Here is an 18,606-nt window from a genome sequence, read left to right on the forward strand (position 1 = left end):
GACAAATCACACAATTAAAGTAATGAAAACTGCCCCTCCTGCCAACAAGGCACCACCTTACCTACAGCTCCATTTAGCTAAACGATATATGGGTTTTTTAAAACAAATCTAACTTCAGTTAGTGTACTTAAAACTGAAAAAAAACCCTGTGGCTAAATGAAATTTCCTACAAATCAACATTTAGAACTTTACGGAGTCAAAAGGTTATCCACACATAAGCTCAAAGCAGCTTATGTACTGTACTTCTGATGAAACTGTGAACAGATATCTCTTGGGCCTACTAAGGTCTCTCAATAATGCCAATAACAACAGTAACAACAACAATAGCAGCAGCAGCAGCACACCTTTTTGAAGAATAAAAATGAACTCCCTTCAACTCCAGTACATTTCCATGCCTCTCCTGCCTCTTCAGTCCATCCCATCCTCACATTTCTGAGATGGGACAGCAATGTTGCAAGAAGTGACAGTGGCTTGAGAACATTATCTTGGCAGCTTGCTCAAAGAGACAGATCTATGCATGTTTATACTACATTTTTCTTCTGCAAAGCACTATAGTTTTATTCTCTGATAACTACCTAGCTTCCATATGAAAAAAAACCCAAAACATTACCTTTAAATACTTGCTAGAGAATAATTTTCTAGAGTCACACATTAATTGAAGACAGACAGAAGTATTTTAGTTTGACTGAATCTTGTTAAAAAAAAAACCTTAAAGGACATATTGGTCTAACATGGTGAAAGTTTAAGGTGTGTTGGTCTAAAGCATTGACATGATGTGGCCAGAAGTGAAATGGTGGCATACAGGTCAGTCCACACAGCTTCAAAGAAATTAGTATTTTTAAATGTCATGTTGAAAATTTCTTCCCTATAATATTTATAAAAAGCTTACTTGCTACTTGCTTGACAATTCTGTTCTGTAATTTCTATAACCCATACACATTAACATTCATTATACCACAGCAACCCACATTACAGTTACAAAACACCAAAACTGAAATGCACACCTGCATGGCCCACGTTCCCCAGTCCAAATCTAGCTACCAACTGCTACTGCTTGTTCAGCTTCTAGGGCTAGTTCCTCTACTATACATACTATGCAGTTATTTTGGTCTTCAGGGACTTAAAACCACTAAGCCACCCAAGTGGTAGAATATATACAAAGCCCACATCTGCCCTCCCTTAAAAAGCAACCTAAATATTATAGCTCATTTAAGTATACCTGCACATAAAACTGAGTCAGCTTTTGAGGTTCACATTTTATTTTGCCAACATCAAAGTTATAAACAGAAGAGTCGAGAGGGAAATTTGTTGCAAAATTTAAACTTTCAATAACTTTAGATTTTCAAATGAAAAACTACTGTGTCTCAATTAATTTTAGCTTTCACGTTAATTCTAGTTTTCAGCAGTTCCTCCATAAGGTCCCTTTGGTTCTAAACACAGTACCTTTGATTTTTTTTTTTCTTTTATTTCTTTCTTTATTTGTTTTTTTCCTTATCAGTTAATTTGACTGAACAGTCAAATTCATTGAGAAATGTAAGACCATTATATCATCTTTCTGCAAGCAATATCATCTAGAAAATGGCGACAAATTAATTCAGTTCATTGCAGGAATTTATTTTCATAATGCTGAGACATGGAAATAGGTTTCACAGACAATGACTGATCTAAACTTCAACACAGAAGCCTGTCATCATGTACCCTTTAACCATGAACTACCACACATAATGCAATTCCTGCAGCTTTTCCTCGTTTCTTAATAGACTTTTAAACCATGCAAGCCTACCTTAATAAATGGGATAGCACAAGGGAGAAAGCAGGTATTTGGCAAGGGTTTTGTAAAACAACCTGGGATAAGTAATGAAAAATGAGAGACCTGCAGCACTAACTCATTTCAGAAAGTAGCAATATTCTGATTTTGTAGGAAAAAGAATAGCAAAGCTATTTGAAGTACATGTATTATTTGCTTAGCACTGACTTCAGAAGTATATATGTAACAGACCTCAAAATGGAGTCAAAACACAACAAAGTTCTAAAAATACTAGAAGAGTTCTGAAGATTTTTTCAGCAGTGACTTCATAGGTCAAAGAACATACAACTTAACACAGAAATGCTAAATAAGTAATAGTTTTAATATTTCTGTAAATATCACAGAAATGCTATTCAAAAGAGAAAAAGCACAAGACCACCACAGGAATATCCAAGACAGAACATTTAATAAACCCCAGGGCTCAAATTCAGTATCATTTCAATTTTACGAGTGTGTATTGATGCAGTCAGTTACTTCAGAAAAGTGAGAAAAGTATCATCTAGAGGAAGTGGTGAAAAATTAGAAAACATGTTGAACAAAGAATATGAATAATTAGGTTAGGTTAGTGTGGCTAAAAGAGCCATTTGATATTGTGTGAGAGAAAACCCAATACAGAATAACTTGAGTAGTAGACATTACAAACCTGAATACTAAAATGGAGGAAGGAGTTAACACACCCTGATTTTTGCTTCATTCTTTCACTATCAATAACTACAATGACATTACCAACTGCAATTTCCCCTTCACAGCTGCTAAATTTAACTGACAAAGTTACAGCTTTGTTTTTGTCTACCACGTAGCATTTTCTTCTCTCTAATAATTATCAAGTCTGACCAATTTGTCTTCAAACATCTTTCTTGTATACTTGTTTTATCTGAAGAGACAGAAATCCAAAGCCCACCAAAACCAGGCACTTGTATACATATAAATAAGCACTAAACTCAATCACAGCATACAGATTTGAAAGTGAAGAGCTAGGTGAGTTATAAAGCTGTACCAACTAGATGGCCCAGCGTGTGGCATGCCAAGTGACAGGACTTGGTATTCTTTCTAAGACTGACAGTGTCCAGACAGAGATGTTCTCATATTCTGAGTATTAGCTATGCAACTTTATCTCCTCTCTTAAGCCCAAAATTTGGCCACCTTGTAGACCTTCAGTCTTTAAAAAGGTCATTTATGCTGCAAGCTGTAAAATATAAAGCCATATCTGCTGCTGAAGGCAAAAGCAGATATTCTCTGTCCACAGAGAAGAGTGAATATCTACATTTTTCAGTGCTATTTACAGAAATCTCTCATTTCTTTACGGACATCTTATCCAGGCTGCAGACCAATCATGCCACGGACACAGAGACATCAAAGCGCTGCAGTGCTGGACCAGGTCAGGTCTTGACTGGTTTGTTAGCTCAGACAAAACCCTGCATGATCATGGCATTGTAGCTGCCAGGTCAAAACAGTTCCAGAAGCCATTTAACTGCTCTAGCATGGCACAAAGCCTGAAGTAATAAACCTCACTGGGTCCAAGCTGGCAGCATGCAAAGCCAGCTCCAGATACTGCACAACGTTCCTGCTAGTAGGACCACTTATAACCTGCTAAATCAGATTTGAGAAGGTTTCTTTTGCAACAAGTCTGCATGAAATAAGTCTGTCTGCAGTAACTCTTTTGAAACAATGCTTTATTCTGCTATGAAGCACATGATGCAGCAGAGGATCTAACATCAAAGGACTACAGTATTTTAACAAAATAGTTGACAACTATTAAATTCTGCTTCTGTAAAGTCACCAAGTTAAAACCATGAGCTTTCCTTTCACACCTGGGAATGAGGCTCTTATCATAAACTAAGATCTGTTTCTAGGAACATGCCAAATCCATCCACCAAGAGAGTCTTATTTTCAATAATTCCCTCTTTACAGCTTTACAGTAAAACAGTGTTTGAGACTACTGATGGTAATCAGCGTCTCCTTTACAAATTCCTTTTATTTTGTTCAGAATCATTAAAGCTCATGTGTTAGTTATCTAAGGCCTCTTATTACAGCTTTACTTTTATCTGATTCCAGATACTGGTCAATGATACATTCATGTACTTTTAATCAAAGATTTACTTAAACCAAGCCATGTAAAAAGAGACCAAAACATGTATTTAAAAGGTTTGGCTTAATTTAATATGAGCTAATTTGAATAGTTTTCTAATGCAACAACTATCACTGTCAGATGCTAAATATATGCTATTTGGAGACAAAGACAAGACTTCAAGACTGCTTGAAGTTCATAAGCAGTGTAACTTACTAGACTGAAAAATTAGAAAGCACTATTTTATTGTCAGAGAAAATAGAACTAAGAACTCTTTCAGATAGTTAACTCAGAGTTTCTTAAACAATCCTGTTAAACTAAGGAGCTTGTCTTAGAATTTGATAAAACCGTATTTAAGCAGTAAAAGAGAGGAGGTGCCTATCAGCAGTCAAGGGATCATGATAAAAGTTCAACCACTAAAGAGGTCAAACTGTTTGAATAAAGTTTATACAAAATAAGCAAAAGAGGAACAAATTAGAAGCTAGTACCGCCCCAAAACCCAAATTCCATTGTGTCTTTACTTTTACTGGAGTGAAACAGCAGCCTCTTTTAAAAACCTCATAAAACACTGCAGTTGCTACACTTAAAGCATTAGTAGACTGTTTAGATCACAGTTTAGAAAATACTTGATATTTTCTCATAAATAAAACATTTAAATAATCAGAGAAAAATGTTTTCTCTTTGTACAAACTGGATTACTTAGATGACTACTTCTTGCATTATCTTACTGACATTGTTCCAGTTTCAGCTCCTGAATGGGTAACAAGAAAAAAATTCTTATCCTTCTATGGAGTTTAAGAGTTTAGAAGGGTATCACTTTATAAAGTGACATTATGCTGCACTGTAACGGGAATTTTTAATAAAAGTTAACCATTTCTGGGTCTTTCAGACACCATCTTGCTATAAAAAAACCAAGTGATTTGAAGTACTATTTTATAGCAATAAAATATTCATAATAATTGTTTCCAAAAAGAATCATTAACATCTCTGGACTGATCTCTGAGGGTAGATATACTTAAGATAGCCTCTAACCCACAAATACAGCAGCACTGAAATCTGAAGATTATGAGACATATAACTAAATACTTACTGATTTGTGGAGCTGGTAAAACCCGTGCAGCTCGAACTGGACCATGGCGGACAGAAAAGAGTTCCTGAGCTTCACCACTGATCTGCAAAACACATGGATTATAAACATACAATGTAAAAAAAAAATATCTATACTTATAAAAATATATTTAGTAGGTAAGAAAGTAGATAGAAAGATATTGTACAAAAGGTAGTTAAGAAAGTAAGTTGGTAAAACATTATCTTTCTAACCTATCATCCACCATTTCTCTAAATGAAAATATCTTGTAAGTCTTAACACCAACTACAGCAATAGAGACAGCCTGGCTCTAAAAGCACATGCCTTAGATTGTGTGAATGAGATACTACCACTATCTACTATTAATGACTAAGAAACAAGACGTGAAGTTGACTGAAATTCACAAAAACCCAAGGAATCTGAACCACAAGCATTTATTCCATATAGCACATGTTTCTAAGAAAAATGCTAACTAGCCAATGATCAGGAATAACAAACATCGGTGGCAAAACAGCAAATAACTTGATATATTGGTAGATTCCATATTCTCCAGGTGTGAAAACCATGTTTAAAAATTGGAAGTCAAGCTAGTCACTGGTGGCAATCTTGAAAAGATTAAATCAGAAGCAGTTAAGAACAATTTCCAGCCTTCCTGTAAATGGTCAGTCCGAATGCATTTTTGTAACTGTCTGGTTACAGAATGTCAAACTTCAGGAAAATGGCAAGCATTATGAAGTTCCTTTCCAAATAACCAACAACTTAAAACAGATGCAATGAAACTAAGGATGTAGCCAACATGTTGGCATAAAGTTTTGCCAAACAAGCAGTTTACAATATCAGAAGAGAAAATTATTTGGAACAAGGTCCTTATGAATCAATAAACTGTAAATACAAGTTAACTTTTTAAAATGCCATGTAATGTTAGTTCCCGTTTCTTTCTGCACTTCAGCTCACATGTTCAAAAAATGGAAATACTACTACTGTTTGACCAACAAATCCTAAGTATAGTACTTCAGACTCTTAGCTTACTTCCAGTCTTAACCCCAGGCCTCACTATTTATTACCATTGCTTTAGATAATGTGGGCAGAATGAAACCTACTTCATTGAAGCACACGTATTTCATAAGATTATTTAAAAGTGGTATTTACTACAGATGTAGTCCATCATTCTGTCCACAATAAACAAACACAGAAACTACTGCTTTTCCATATTATGGCTGGAATAATATTCAAGTGACACAAATGTGGGGAAATAACATTCTCAGCCATTTTAGCTAGCAGCTCCACATTGGTATGAATCAACATTACTGTTAATGATGCAATCAGAATTATTCCTGATGGACACAACAGCTTTAAAACTGTAATCAAGATGATAATTAATCCCTTAGTCTGCCCTCCTCTTATTTTATTAGGCAGATGTTCCCATCACAGCAGATTCTCCCCTCCCAGCTATCAGCATCATCTGACAACACACAACATCGTAGTACTCCAGCTTTTGCAAAACAAGTTTAATTCTCCCTCAGGGACAGCTAGAGGCCTCTGCTCTAAAGAACTTTCTGATCAGATTGTATATAAGACAAAAGAATGATGATCAGAAATCAACTCAGTAAAGGTTTGCTGATTGTTTTTAACTGATCATGAGTTTGGAGTGCAGTGTAAAAAAATGCACAAAGATAAAAACTTTTGTATCCAAAAAAGACAGTTTGGGGAAAAAAGTAGAGCACAGCTAAACAGAAAATGGGGAAAAAAAAAGAGCAATAAAGAGATGAAAAAAAGGTTAAGACACCAGCATATTTTTTGTCCATCAGAACACACTAGCTCTATGAAAAGGGAAAAGAGGAAATGAAGAAGAAGAAAAATATAAGGCTTTGGAACTATTATTATTGGCGATTAAAGATTTTTTCCCCCAAATCATGAAAATGTTGTTTCACATATATATGCATATCAATGGCTATGAATGAAAAAAAGAAGGAAAAGAACCAGCATAACAAAAGTATGGAAGAAGTGATTCACATAAAATAATCCAATCCAATTCAGACACCTCCTCCTAATTTTTAACTATGCCAGCACGTTAGCTTTGACTCCAATCTACTTCAAATAAAGTTACAGTCCCAAAAGTAACACACACTAAGAAGGCCAAACCTTCTTCACTCAGTTTTCTGCTCTTAAATATACTGAAGTCCAGAGAGCATGTTTGTTTAGCCTATGATGCCAAGAGCTGGTAGAGCTTAAAGTTGAGATTTTCGAACAAAAGCCCAAAATGTACAAATACAAATGAAGTTTATTTGTACTTCAACACCTAATATGGGAATCCCAGCCCAATTCTTCTCATGCACATAATGCTTTTACTTTATAATAACTAATATTTATTATCCAAAAAATAACCATTTAGTCATTTTATACTGAGGGAGAATTACAGGAAAAAAAAAGAAGTTAGATGGACTAATGAAAGCCACACAATCTGACAGTGACAAAGACGAGGCTGCAGGTGGCTCCTGTTTTGAGATCATTACAATATTTAGCACCTAGTGTAACAGGTCCTACTTCTCAGGCTGTGTACTTTTTTTCCCACCCCCAGGAAAGAGGAAACTTTGTAGCACTAAAAGCAAGTCAAAGGTCAGTCATCTGTACAGCTCATTGTGCAGATGCTGACTCTTGGGAGCCAAAAAGGAACAGATTTTAAAACAGCCACCAAACCACTGGCATTTCATTTGTAAAAAAAGCCAAATTTGGTAGAAGACATTTCCAAAAACTCTGGACATGACACTACAACATAGATCAAATTAAAACAGTTAATCTACCAAATAACAGTTTTCTTAAAGGATCTTTTTTAAGTTGTGTGTCCTTAACTGTTTTATAGAAAGAGGGAATCATAGAAGGCACAGAACTTTGTTATATGCCATGAATTAGTAAGGGCTTGGCTGTTCCTCTGGTTTGCTTGGCATTGAAAAATGCATTAGGGCTTCAGAGTTCAAGATTCTCTTTGACTTATAATTAAATTTTTTAAAACACCACCACCAGTAGAAGCTTGTGCTATTTGCAGTCTTATAAAACTCTGAATTAACTGTGGTTAATGCTAATGCCCTTCATTTATCTACATAAAACTTTATTACTATTGCTGAGGCCACATGTCTCAGTTTTGACTGAAAGGACCATCTTCAAGGTAGAGAGATCATAAAGTCTGATGTTCCTGCCAGTTCAGGCCTTATCTCACTCCTGAGACAGCCAACACAGACAGCCAATCTTTTCTGTGAATGGGACACTTATTCCACTAGGAACTGAAGTGGGACAAGGAACTACTTTTAACAGAAGCCCGGCCCCATCGCTAAATGGCTAACAACTTTGTCACTGCCAGTTTGGGTGAGATGTGGGCTGGCAAGTGTAAGTAAAAGGCTCCACATGCCATTACCAGTCTCCTGAGCTACACAGTCTCATAAGCATAGACAAAATATAAATAGTCTTCATGAACTGAAAACAGAGCTCTAAATTCTTCAAAAAGCACCTGTGGAGAAACGAGGCTGTGGCTGCCATTTTGGATTTGATCCAGCTAAGTAGCGAGTCCCTGTGGCAGCTTTCAAAGCTCTTAAAAGTTTTTCTTTCCCATTCCAAAAGCCAAGAATATTTCCAAACAGGTTTCAAGAATTGAATATTAAGCTATAAAAGCAGCTTCAGGTACTCGTTCTATGAAAGAGTGAATCCAAGATGACGGCTCCAAGCTGGTCTGATAGAACATTTCAGCTTTCCCAGTGCCTGGTATCAAACCACAAGCCCCAGACCTACATGGAAGGCTGCAAGCAAAGAACACGCTGATTCAAAACCCAGCTCCCAATGAAGCCTTCATCACTCTTTTCCAATAAGGACAGATTGAAAGAGGAAGAACAACTCTCTCCTCCACTTACATGTCTTGAGCTATTGCTTAAAATATGACAGACCAGAAATCTGGAGCCCTGGTTAATTTTTGATGACAGAGCTTTATTGTTTAGAGCATACCATTTTGCACCCATAAAAAGACAGAACAAAGGAAGTTTTGTTCACACTAAGGATAACTAATAGTTTCCAACCAAAGAAAATGGTTTTCACATGGTAAAAAAAAAAAAGGCAAAAGAACACCCAACTGAAAGAAAACTGAGTTCAAAACTCAGCTTCAACTACTTCAAAAAGCTGTAACAGAGCACAGGGAAGATATCAAGAAGTGGGTTTTTTAATATTCTGAAATATATTTTAAATATTATACAGATATAATATGATAAGCAGTTGACAGATACCACCATAAAACACTGTCTGATACAATCATACTGGGCTAAAGACTACTATAAGTCATCTTGCTATTGAGACATTAAGGAAGGACTGTAAGTAAAAGGATAAATATTATGGCTTTAGCTTAGAAATTCAAATAATCTGCTTTCTCATTCAAAACATATCTCTGTAATTATCTAGATATTGTAAGAATTTAGATGCTCAAAGAATATTATGGATGTCTACATCAGTAACTGAATTAAGTATGAAATTGTACCTAGCACCATGGTTCTGGTTACAGTTTCCTCAACGTTCTCACTTTATTTATCATAAATTTTCAGGAGATCTACAATGATTAGGCATAGTTCCCTATGAAATTCTCATTTGGACGATAGTTCTGCATTGATTTTATCCATTTCATTCTACACAAAGACAAGAAAGATGGAGATAAGCTGGGAAGCAGGTAGAATATGGGTACTAACACTCTTCCTGAGTCTTCATTTTAGCTTTGATGCCACCCAAGAGAGCTACATGAAATGCTGTTTGGACTCTATGAATAAAAAACCCTTTCAACAGTTCTGTAGCCACTTAATGAGCATAAAAACTAGAAAATTTCTTGCACACTGATAGCATCTTCAGAATAAAAAACCCCAAATCCTCAGAAAATTATTTGCACAGACGTTTTGTAAAGTCCTTCAGAAATTTTTTAGGGTTACTAGGTCAAATCATTACTACAGTTTTCCTAGTGGCTAATACGAGTCTTAACACTGGTACCCTCTATCAGGAGAGGTCTGAACGGAAGGATTGCAGCTTACTATGTGGTAAGTGCCTAGTCCTTTCCCCAGATCTAAAGGGAGAAAGAATTACAAAGGAGAAAAAATTAGAGATGACCACATCAAAATACCAGCAAACAGGGATTTTGAGGAGCAGCTGAGAAAACAAAATGGAACTTGCATATCCAATTTACCATATACATCCACTCATACACTGACATACACTCAACATCTGCTGTACAACTGCAATTTTAACAACTTAAAAATCACAGTATTATTGACAGCAGTACTTAAAGAAATTAAAGGTCTGTCAGTGAAGAGATGGCAGCATGTCATGCCATCCCTGTCCAATGAGTCCTCTGCATTCCAGAAGTTTCCACATGGAAGTCACCTCCCACATGGCCTGACACATCCTGTCAGTCTGTGGCAGCATCATTATACTATAAACTAAGTATTTTTCACTAAATATACATTTGCAGTTGTTATTAAAAGTTCCCTTTGGTAGTTCCTGCTTTACTTAACTCAAGGTTGAAAGTTCTTTTCTAATTTTAATGTGAGCCATTACACTAAGATGATTTTACTACTTCTGAAACTTCCAGTATACAATGAAAAAACAAAACCAGCCAACATGCATTTCCCTGAACAGGAACATCTAGAACAGATACTTGGAAACCACATTAGGCAGAAATCATTTCCAATTGTATCTGAAACATGAAACTGGGAGCAAGAGGAGAACAAATTCCAAATACAACACAAAACCACACTTCACAATTATCAAATAGGAACTTCTAGTCATACTTTTGTATATGACCAGATTTCTACTCACTTAGTGAGGCATATTTTAAGAACACTTTTAACCTTCCCACCCCAGTTTCAAAATAAAGATAAAAGTCGTTTGGATGGACACCTTCCACTTCTTATGCAATACAGATTTAGCCGCTGCACTTCAAAACCCCAGCCTTTAGTTCAGCACCCAGCAGTCCAAACATTATTTCAGCCCTTTGAAGCTGCCTTAATGGTATCTTCCATTTGCAAGTAACACTTCTGTAGTCAAAGATCTTACTCCAAGGAGATGTTAATGTGAAACCACTCAGACTGCACAGAGACACACACTCCTGGAGGCAGACTGCAAAGGTGTTTAGAAGTCAATGTAACACCATTACGGAGAGTGTCAGCTTAGAAGCTGTCATAAACACTTCATAATCACTCAGAGACAAACTGGACTGCCTGCAACACATTACTTTATTAAGTGCTGAATAGAGGTTCAATTGTACGAATAAAAAGCACAATGCTACAGATAATAGCCTTACCAAGTAGATTTTCACATAAACGTCAAATTGTTGCTTTTTCAGATTGAAAGGTTTTTAAACTATAGAGATGGGGGTTTGTTCTTAACTAGAATATCGTTGTTTAATTAGAAGCTAAATGCTCAGCGAGGTCAAGAATATCAAAGGACATAAAAAAGTGTTGCCATATAAACTCTAAGTATATAAACTCAGTCACATAACTGACAGATTTCATTTTACTCAGCCTAAGTAAGAAAAAATTCTTAAGAAGAGATGGAGAAACAACAATGTGGAAAAAGCCCACATGTTGTGTTAGCTCCAAATTTGATCGATATACAAATTCTGCTCTGAAAATATATTTTCAATTGATGTTAAAAACTATAATTCTGAGAAACTCTCCAAGACCATCTTACTAACAAAGGAACCATTCCAACATCGAAATTATACTAACACATACTAACTGCACAGGTCAAAGTTGTACCACTCTGGATGCGGTCTCAGAATTTCACACAATATACAGATGAAGAGCTGACAAAGTGTACATATCTCTACAGCTGACATTCTTAGGAGAGATAGAAAAATATTTCTATTTTTGGCATTTTTTCCATTTCATTGGAATTTCCCCCACCCACTAAAAATGCCTCTGCAAAAAAAAATAATTATACCAAGATGAACTGCCCTGTAATTCCATTTTTCTTATTTTTCCTAAAATATTAAATACTATACAAATCCAGGAATTATTATGATATTAAATATACTGAGAAAAAAACCAGACCTGTCTGTATTCCCCTGATGAAAAAGAAGGTAACATCAGGCAGTTCATGGCCTAATTTCTCACTTACTCAGATACAAGGAGAGGGGGGTGGGGGGAACTCACCTACAAACTCAAAGAAAACCCTTCTTTCACACTAGGAAGCTACCTTTTACTACCTGTCTGACAGTACCAGTAAGCACACTTGCTCCACATTAACTTGGACATAGAAAGTAGTTTAACTTGTTGTTTGTTAGTAATCTCCACCACATTATTTCATGTTTACTGCAGTGTACCGTGAGGTATGAGTTTAAACACAGACAGCTAACACAGAACAGGGATAAACCAAGGTAATCTGTTCACATGCCAAAGAACTGAGCCTCTCTTCTTTCATTCTTGCTTTCCTTTAACGTGCAAGATCCCATCTCACAATGAATTTCTCAAGGGCATTGATACAGATAGCTCTGACAGAGATACTCGTTCATTTGGACACAGAAAGGCACTTAGGAGGGATGCACAGAACTCACCTAACCACAAAGCAAGGGCACATTAAGTACACGCACACACAGAGAGGAAAAAAAAAACAACCTCTGTTAGATACAAAGCTCTTCTTATCACAGAGTACCCAGGACAAGTCCCAACACAATGTACTTACATACATTTTTCAGCAAACATGCATTCATTTGGATAAAAACATTTCATCATGATAAAATAAGCTGGTTTATAACAATTCTTTAGCTTAACTCTACGGGACTACTCAGGGTATCTTAACTAATTGATCAACTTGTGCTGTTAAGTCCTGCAGTTGCATTTCCTCTCTTACCTCAGTATGTTAGTGACACCTAATGTTTGTTTTCTGTAATACACTTCGAAGAACAAAGCAACTTTCTGAACCACTTAAATAATCTGATTTGTACACTAATATAAAACTGATCAGTCTTCAAAACAGTATACAAAACTAATTATACGATATAAACTCATTCTTAGAATTCAAAGCCATTCCAGTGTGAGGCATACTTAAAAAAACACCCAAACAAACAAAACCAAACCACTACCAACATGCAAACCAAAAAGCCACAATCCAAAGATATGTTTTGCTCCATTAAAAATAAAGCCATGCAAATGAGAATTAGACACAGTTTCTCAGAGCACAGAAGCAGATAAAATTTTCTGCATTTGGTTAAAATGATCCTTAATTTTGGTTAAAGTTCCTGAACACTGAAATTTAATAAGATATACTAGATCTTACACCATTTCTATCAAATCCTCCTTTGAATGAAAAAGCTCAGCAGATTTTTTTCTCTTCCTCATCTCCAGTCAACAATTTGCAGTTAAGAGAGGAAAAGCCAGATCTCCCACACTCTGGTGAAATTCACTTCACTTTTGGTGTACAAATTAACAGTATTTTCTATTCTACTAAGCTACTGGTATATTCACATGTCCTAGAGAACTAATCAAAAACTTCTAAAATAACTCCATCCCACTACATTATTTTGAAGGACAAGGTGTTATGAACAATTTTGTTTTAAGTTAAGAATTTTATGACCTACTGTATTAAACTTTATTCTGTCATTTCAAGAAATTTGGGGGATATATCCCAAATTAAGACCACGTGCTCATAAACGCTGAGAAACACAAACAGCAGGGTGTGTGTATGACAGCATGAAATCAAACCCATATGCACTTATAGACTTTAATAAAATTAAAATTGCAAATCATGTACATGACAAACCTTTGATTGTAAAGTACTGTTAATACTGTCAAACCTGCATTCTCGAGACTGACAAATTCTTTTCATATTTTCCACCCTTATTCTTTTCTGTAGGTTAAAACTTTTGGTCTTTTCTGGGACACAAACTATTTCATAACATCAAACACAATTCCCAATTCAACTCTGAACATTTACTTAACAGAAATAACTTGTAAAAAGCCATCAAATCTGAAGGCACACAAATTCAAGAGTTGGATCTACACTCAGTGTTAATCTTAAGATAAGCGTATTACATTCAAATCATAGGACATGGCTCTTTCCATTTCAATAGGAAAAATGAAAAGCAAAATATTAAAGGAATAATACAACATTACAAACAAAAAGTGCCTCTGCTAGAGCAGTGAAGGGAATTCTGTACTTACAGGTATGCTCCAGACCTGCATTCCATCACTGTATCCGATCATTAGCAGTAACGGTGGTTCGTTCCCAGTGCTGTGTATTTCATGAAATTCCATATTCCTTGATGTATCTGAATTGGGTTTAAATATCAAAGCCTTTATTAAGAGGTTAGGATCAACTATGGCTGTCATCAGCTGTACCAGCTGTTGTTTTATCAATGTATTTTTCTGTCATCGTAAGTAAAAGCACGCCAAGTGGTTTAAACTTTTATGCTGGAATGACACTGAAATATATTCTTTTAGGCAAACATAATAGATTTGGTAAAGTTTCACAGAGAGGTTAGAAACCATTAAAATTTCAAATTAGGGAGGAAAACAATATCTGATTACAATGTGGGTTGTCACTAAATACCAAAAAAACTTCCGTAATTCTTTCTCCAATGAGTAATAAGACACGGCAAACTTCTCAAATACAATAAAATTTGCAAAGGACCAATAAAAAAACATTAACAAATATAGAAATTACAAATGTACAGACAGGTCAAAACTACTTCTAGATACTATGTAATTAATCTTTACAACAACCTTACCAAAAGAAGAAAATCCCCAAGGAAGAAAAGTGCTACAGGATATAACAATCAAAAATATTAAGCTTTTCTTGAGTAAAGTCCTCTAAAACCACCTTTTCAACCATGACAAAATGAACAAAGATTCACTGCAAGCAAGTAAGCATCAAAGAAAGACGGGAAACATTTAGGATGGTGAAAGGGGACCTATATCCACCTATATTAGGCTGCAAAAAAAGTAAATTTAAACAAAATACAAAAGATTCTGAAAAATATTCTAAAGGATTTTTGTTGTACTGTAGAAAAGAACCTAAAGAGGGAAACACTGAGTTGTTGGGTTTTTTTAATCAACATATGAGGAAAACAAATCCAGAAGCAAACAAACCTTAACTAGCCTAAAGCTGGACATAATGCCATGTACAGGTTGATAGGTCTTTTCTAGTTCTAATAACCATGAATTTATGAACTGCCTGCCTCTACGCCATTTCAACAGCTGGAAAACATATTATCTTCCCTATTAACCTCTTGGAAAGGCTGAAAATTCACCATCACAGCTCTGGCTATGGTTGCTGTTACTTCATCTGAGAACAGAATGAGCCTTTATCGTAGAGCTCTAGCCAGGAAAATAAGACAGCAGACAAGAAACAACATGCTGAAAGCCCTAAATCCAATGTTCTCCAGAAAGCAGGTCCCCTAGCTCTCCAGCTACAGGGACACATCCAACACACCACAAGCAACCCCAAAATCGTCAATTAATTCAATAAATAAACACCAGATAGCAGCATTTAACCATCTCATTCAGTCCCTAACCTTCCTTATTCAAAACAAGGTAATCAGGATAGACAGATAGGTAAAACAACTTAGACCTTAAGTGGGAATCTACTTGATATTCTTAGCAAAATGTTGTAATAACCACAATTGTATCTCTGTTTTCTGCACTAAGTCAGTAGCCTTGGCCGATGATTTATTAAAATACATTAGAGGTGATAAACAAGTGATATTTTAAAATTTTGTGGCTTTATTACTTCCCTAAAAGACATAATGGAATCTGCTGCTCATTTTACCCAACCACTCCTCCTTTCTAGGTCACTCAGAATTCTATCACACCACTGAAAATACATCTGGGACCTGCACTGGATTCTCAGATAATTTGGCTTTGAAAACAAACAGTAAATGAAATAAAATCAGTTAGTTTGCTCTCAGATGAACTCACAAGGCCTATTTTTTTCTATTTGGTAGATACTGAACAAAAGTGCAGCTATCCACTTAGAATTTAGTCTATCTAGAACACGGAAATAAACTTAATTTTGAGTTAACAAAGCTTACTGATAAAGCTGACTGAAATTATTCTACATAGAATTTTAAAAATCCTCAAAAATAAGTGAGAAAAAATGAGGACATACCATTTAAATCTGCATTTTCAAATCTGACCCAAATAATCTTCTCTTTTTCCTCTGCTGGTGGGGTACCACTGTAGGCCTGTACAAAAAAGTCAAGGTTGAAATGAGAAAGTTCAATACCCTTTTTTCTCCCTCTATAGTCTATAGGAGGGAACATAAGTCAAAGAAAAACTGAGATAGATGTATCCTATTGTCAACAGTATTCCTGTGAGGTTTTCTTTCAAAAATGAATGGCTTCACTATGAACATATACCATACTAAATGTAACTCAGCAGGCATAACATCACCTACTAATGCAGAAATGGCAAGACATATGTAACATTAAGTCTTCAGGAGCAGGTTAAAAATGCCACGTGACTTTTAGCAGTTCAGTTAAGCTAAATACAGGGCCTTCTACAATTGTTAACTTTAGTAGTTGCACACTATCAAAAGCAATGTTAGAGGTTCGCACATGAGGCATTTTTCCTTTTAAAATTCTCTTTAATTCACTAAAAAGCTTTGTAAGCAACACTGAGGAAAGAAGAGGCCTTTACTACATAGTTTATTTCATTAACGTGTTTTAGTGACATTTGAGACATCTTTAATATTGCCACTTAGAATAAATTGCAATTCCAGTAGAACAGATTCACGTTTCAGTTCTGTGTTCTACAGATTCCCATAAAAAGATGAGATACAAAAAGAAACTGTGATGGAGATTTGCAGTGATTCCAACCAGCAAGTTTTACAGTTCTCAGGAGAAACTGTGGTACTAAGAATGTGAGTTACTGTAGAAATACCATCACTTCCATATGAATTACAACTCTATAATGCAGTATTCTGGATTAAATATGAAAAGAACTTGTATAATCACTTCATACATGCCAAAAAAGTAATAACATGAACTAAAAATACTAATTCAAAAAATAAGTGCATTACTTTTCAAAACAAATCACATTCCATGCTTCTAAGGCAAACTGATATAAAATAAACCACAAGACTGTACCCTTTAACTACACTGGGAGGAAGATGGGGGCATGTGTGGAATGCAGCAAGCTTTTAAATGAAAGTTTGACTATTTGTTAAATTTTGACCATGGGTCCAAAATGCATTTCACAAATTGATATTAATGAGGGGAAGTTTTAAAATATTACTGAGGAGATTCATGACTAATGAACCTCAATAATCTTCCACATAAGAACCAAGATAGTTTCCCAAGGCTAGAGACAATTAGCTGCAATGCTCTTCCACTATGGACTACAGCTTTTCCAATGAGTAACAAAACAAAATTAGTTTCCTCGTGCTACTGAGGCCCATGAGCAACACAGACAGGACCACTCCAGGTTCATGCTGCTTCTACTTGTGAAGACTATGGCCAAGAGCAGATATAAACATCATGGTTCTTCTCCTGAGAGGAAGATACAAGAAATGAGGAAAAAAAAATTAAAAAGCAGAGTGAGGACTCCAGTTTTGTAAAACTCAGCACACTGGAGACCAACAGGTTAGGCAGAGCTCCACAGCCCCAGAGCAGCCAGGGCTTTCTGCAACAAGTTAAAGAAACCAGATAAAACAGCAGGAATAAAGGAGACAAAATAAACTTTCCCCTTTTCAGTCAATGATAAAATCTGAGGTGACAAAGGCTGTTTACCAAGTGTTCTAACACCAACCCACAGTCAAGAGTTCACACAAAGGTTTACAATTGCAACTCAGAAAAAAAATGTTTGTAAGAGGCAGAGCAAGTATTAAGCCCAGTTTCTCCCCTCCTCAATCATATTACAAAAATTATAGTAGGGAATCTTCTTGTTATTTATATGTCAATTTTTCAGCTTTCTTGTAGCTACAATTTTCATTGTCATTCCTATTTCTCAGAGGAAATCTGCACGCCCCATCTTCAGCTAGTATGCAATCTGTGCTTTCAAAAACATGGTCTCAAGACTCACATTCAGAAGAAAACCACAAATTAGGCTTTTGTTTTTCAATGAAATTTTGGTTCACCTGACACACACTTCCATTGCTTTGTATATGAAAAAATTCATTTTGAAGATCTACACATACCTGTGGCACAACATCTTGCAGAAACGTAACAACACTTTCCATATACGACTGTTCCCTTGAAAATAGAAGGAGAATTTTAACTACCAATGAAGTTCCTGGATACATTAAGATGTAACACCAGACAAAACATGTAGAATCTTTAGCATAGAGGACAATATTACATATGCAATGCAGTTACTTAATACACTTCCAAATACTCTGATATTCTAAATAGTGGCCTAAAAGTCTGTAAAAAGCCAAGGAATATCTGTTTATGAAATAACTTCTTAGGGGGGAAAGTATAAAACATAACAGTCAAGAAACAAACCATTTTCTCCCCATCAGAGGGACTGACTGAAGTAGAGCACACATTTGGAAATTAGTCTTCAGTATTTTTCTGTTTGATTTCACCATTTTAACAAGAAGATGAGGACTTCATTGTACCAAGTGTGTATGAGACCTTAAAGTTTACTTGCCCTCCTTGTAGGGCAATTAAACTTTAAGACCTCATAA

General features: G+C 35.7%; 1 protein-coding gene across 10 annotated transcripts in view; it reads right to left on the bottom strand.

The window, feature by feature from the left end:
- The window catches only part of BCAS3 (BCAS3 microtubule associated cell migration factor), a 344,925-nt gene that overhangs the window by 322,398 nt on the left and 3,921 nt on the right, over nt 1-18,606 (bottom strand). For 9 of the 10 annotated variants that reach the window (XM_062012155.1, XM_062012152.1, XM_062012153.1 and 6 more), the window contains exons 3-6: nt 18,115-18,169; nt 16,087-16,162; nt 14,142-14,248; nt 4,966-5,047 (exon numbers count right to left, since the gene is read on the bottom strand). In XM_062012155.1, coding sequence (XP_061868139.1) covers nt 4,966-5,047; nt 14,142-14,248; nt 16,087-16,162; nt 18,115-18,169 — 320 coding nt within the window. The remainder of the gene's footprint in view (nt 1-4,965; nt 5,048-14,141; nt 14,249-16,086; nt 16,163-18,114; nt 18,170-18,606) is intronic. The other variant, XM_062012154.1, reaches the window with a different exon arrangement.

Source organism: Colius striatus, chromosome 20 (assembly GCF_028858725.1).
Source record: "Colius striatus isolate bColStr4 chromosome 20, bColStr4.1.hap1, whole genome shotgun sequence".
Classification (NCBI taxonomy): domain Eukaryota; kingdom Metazoa; phylum Chordata; class Aves; order Coliiformes; family Coliidae; genus Colius; species Colius striatus.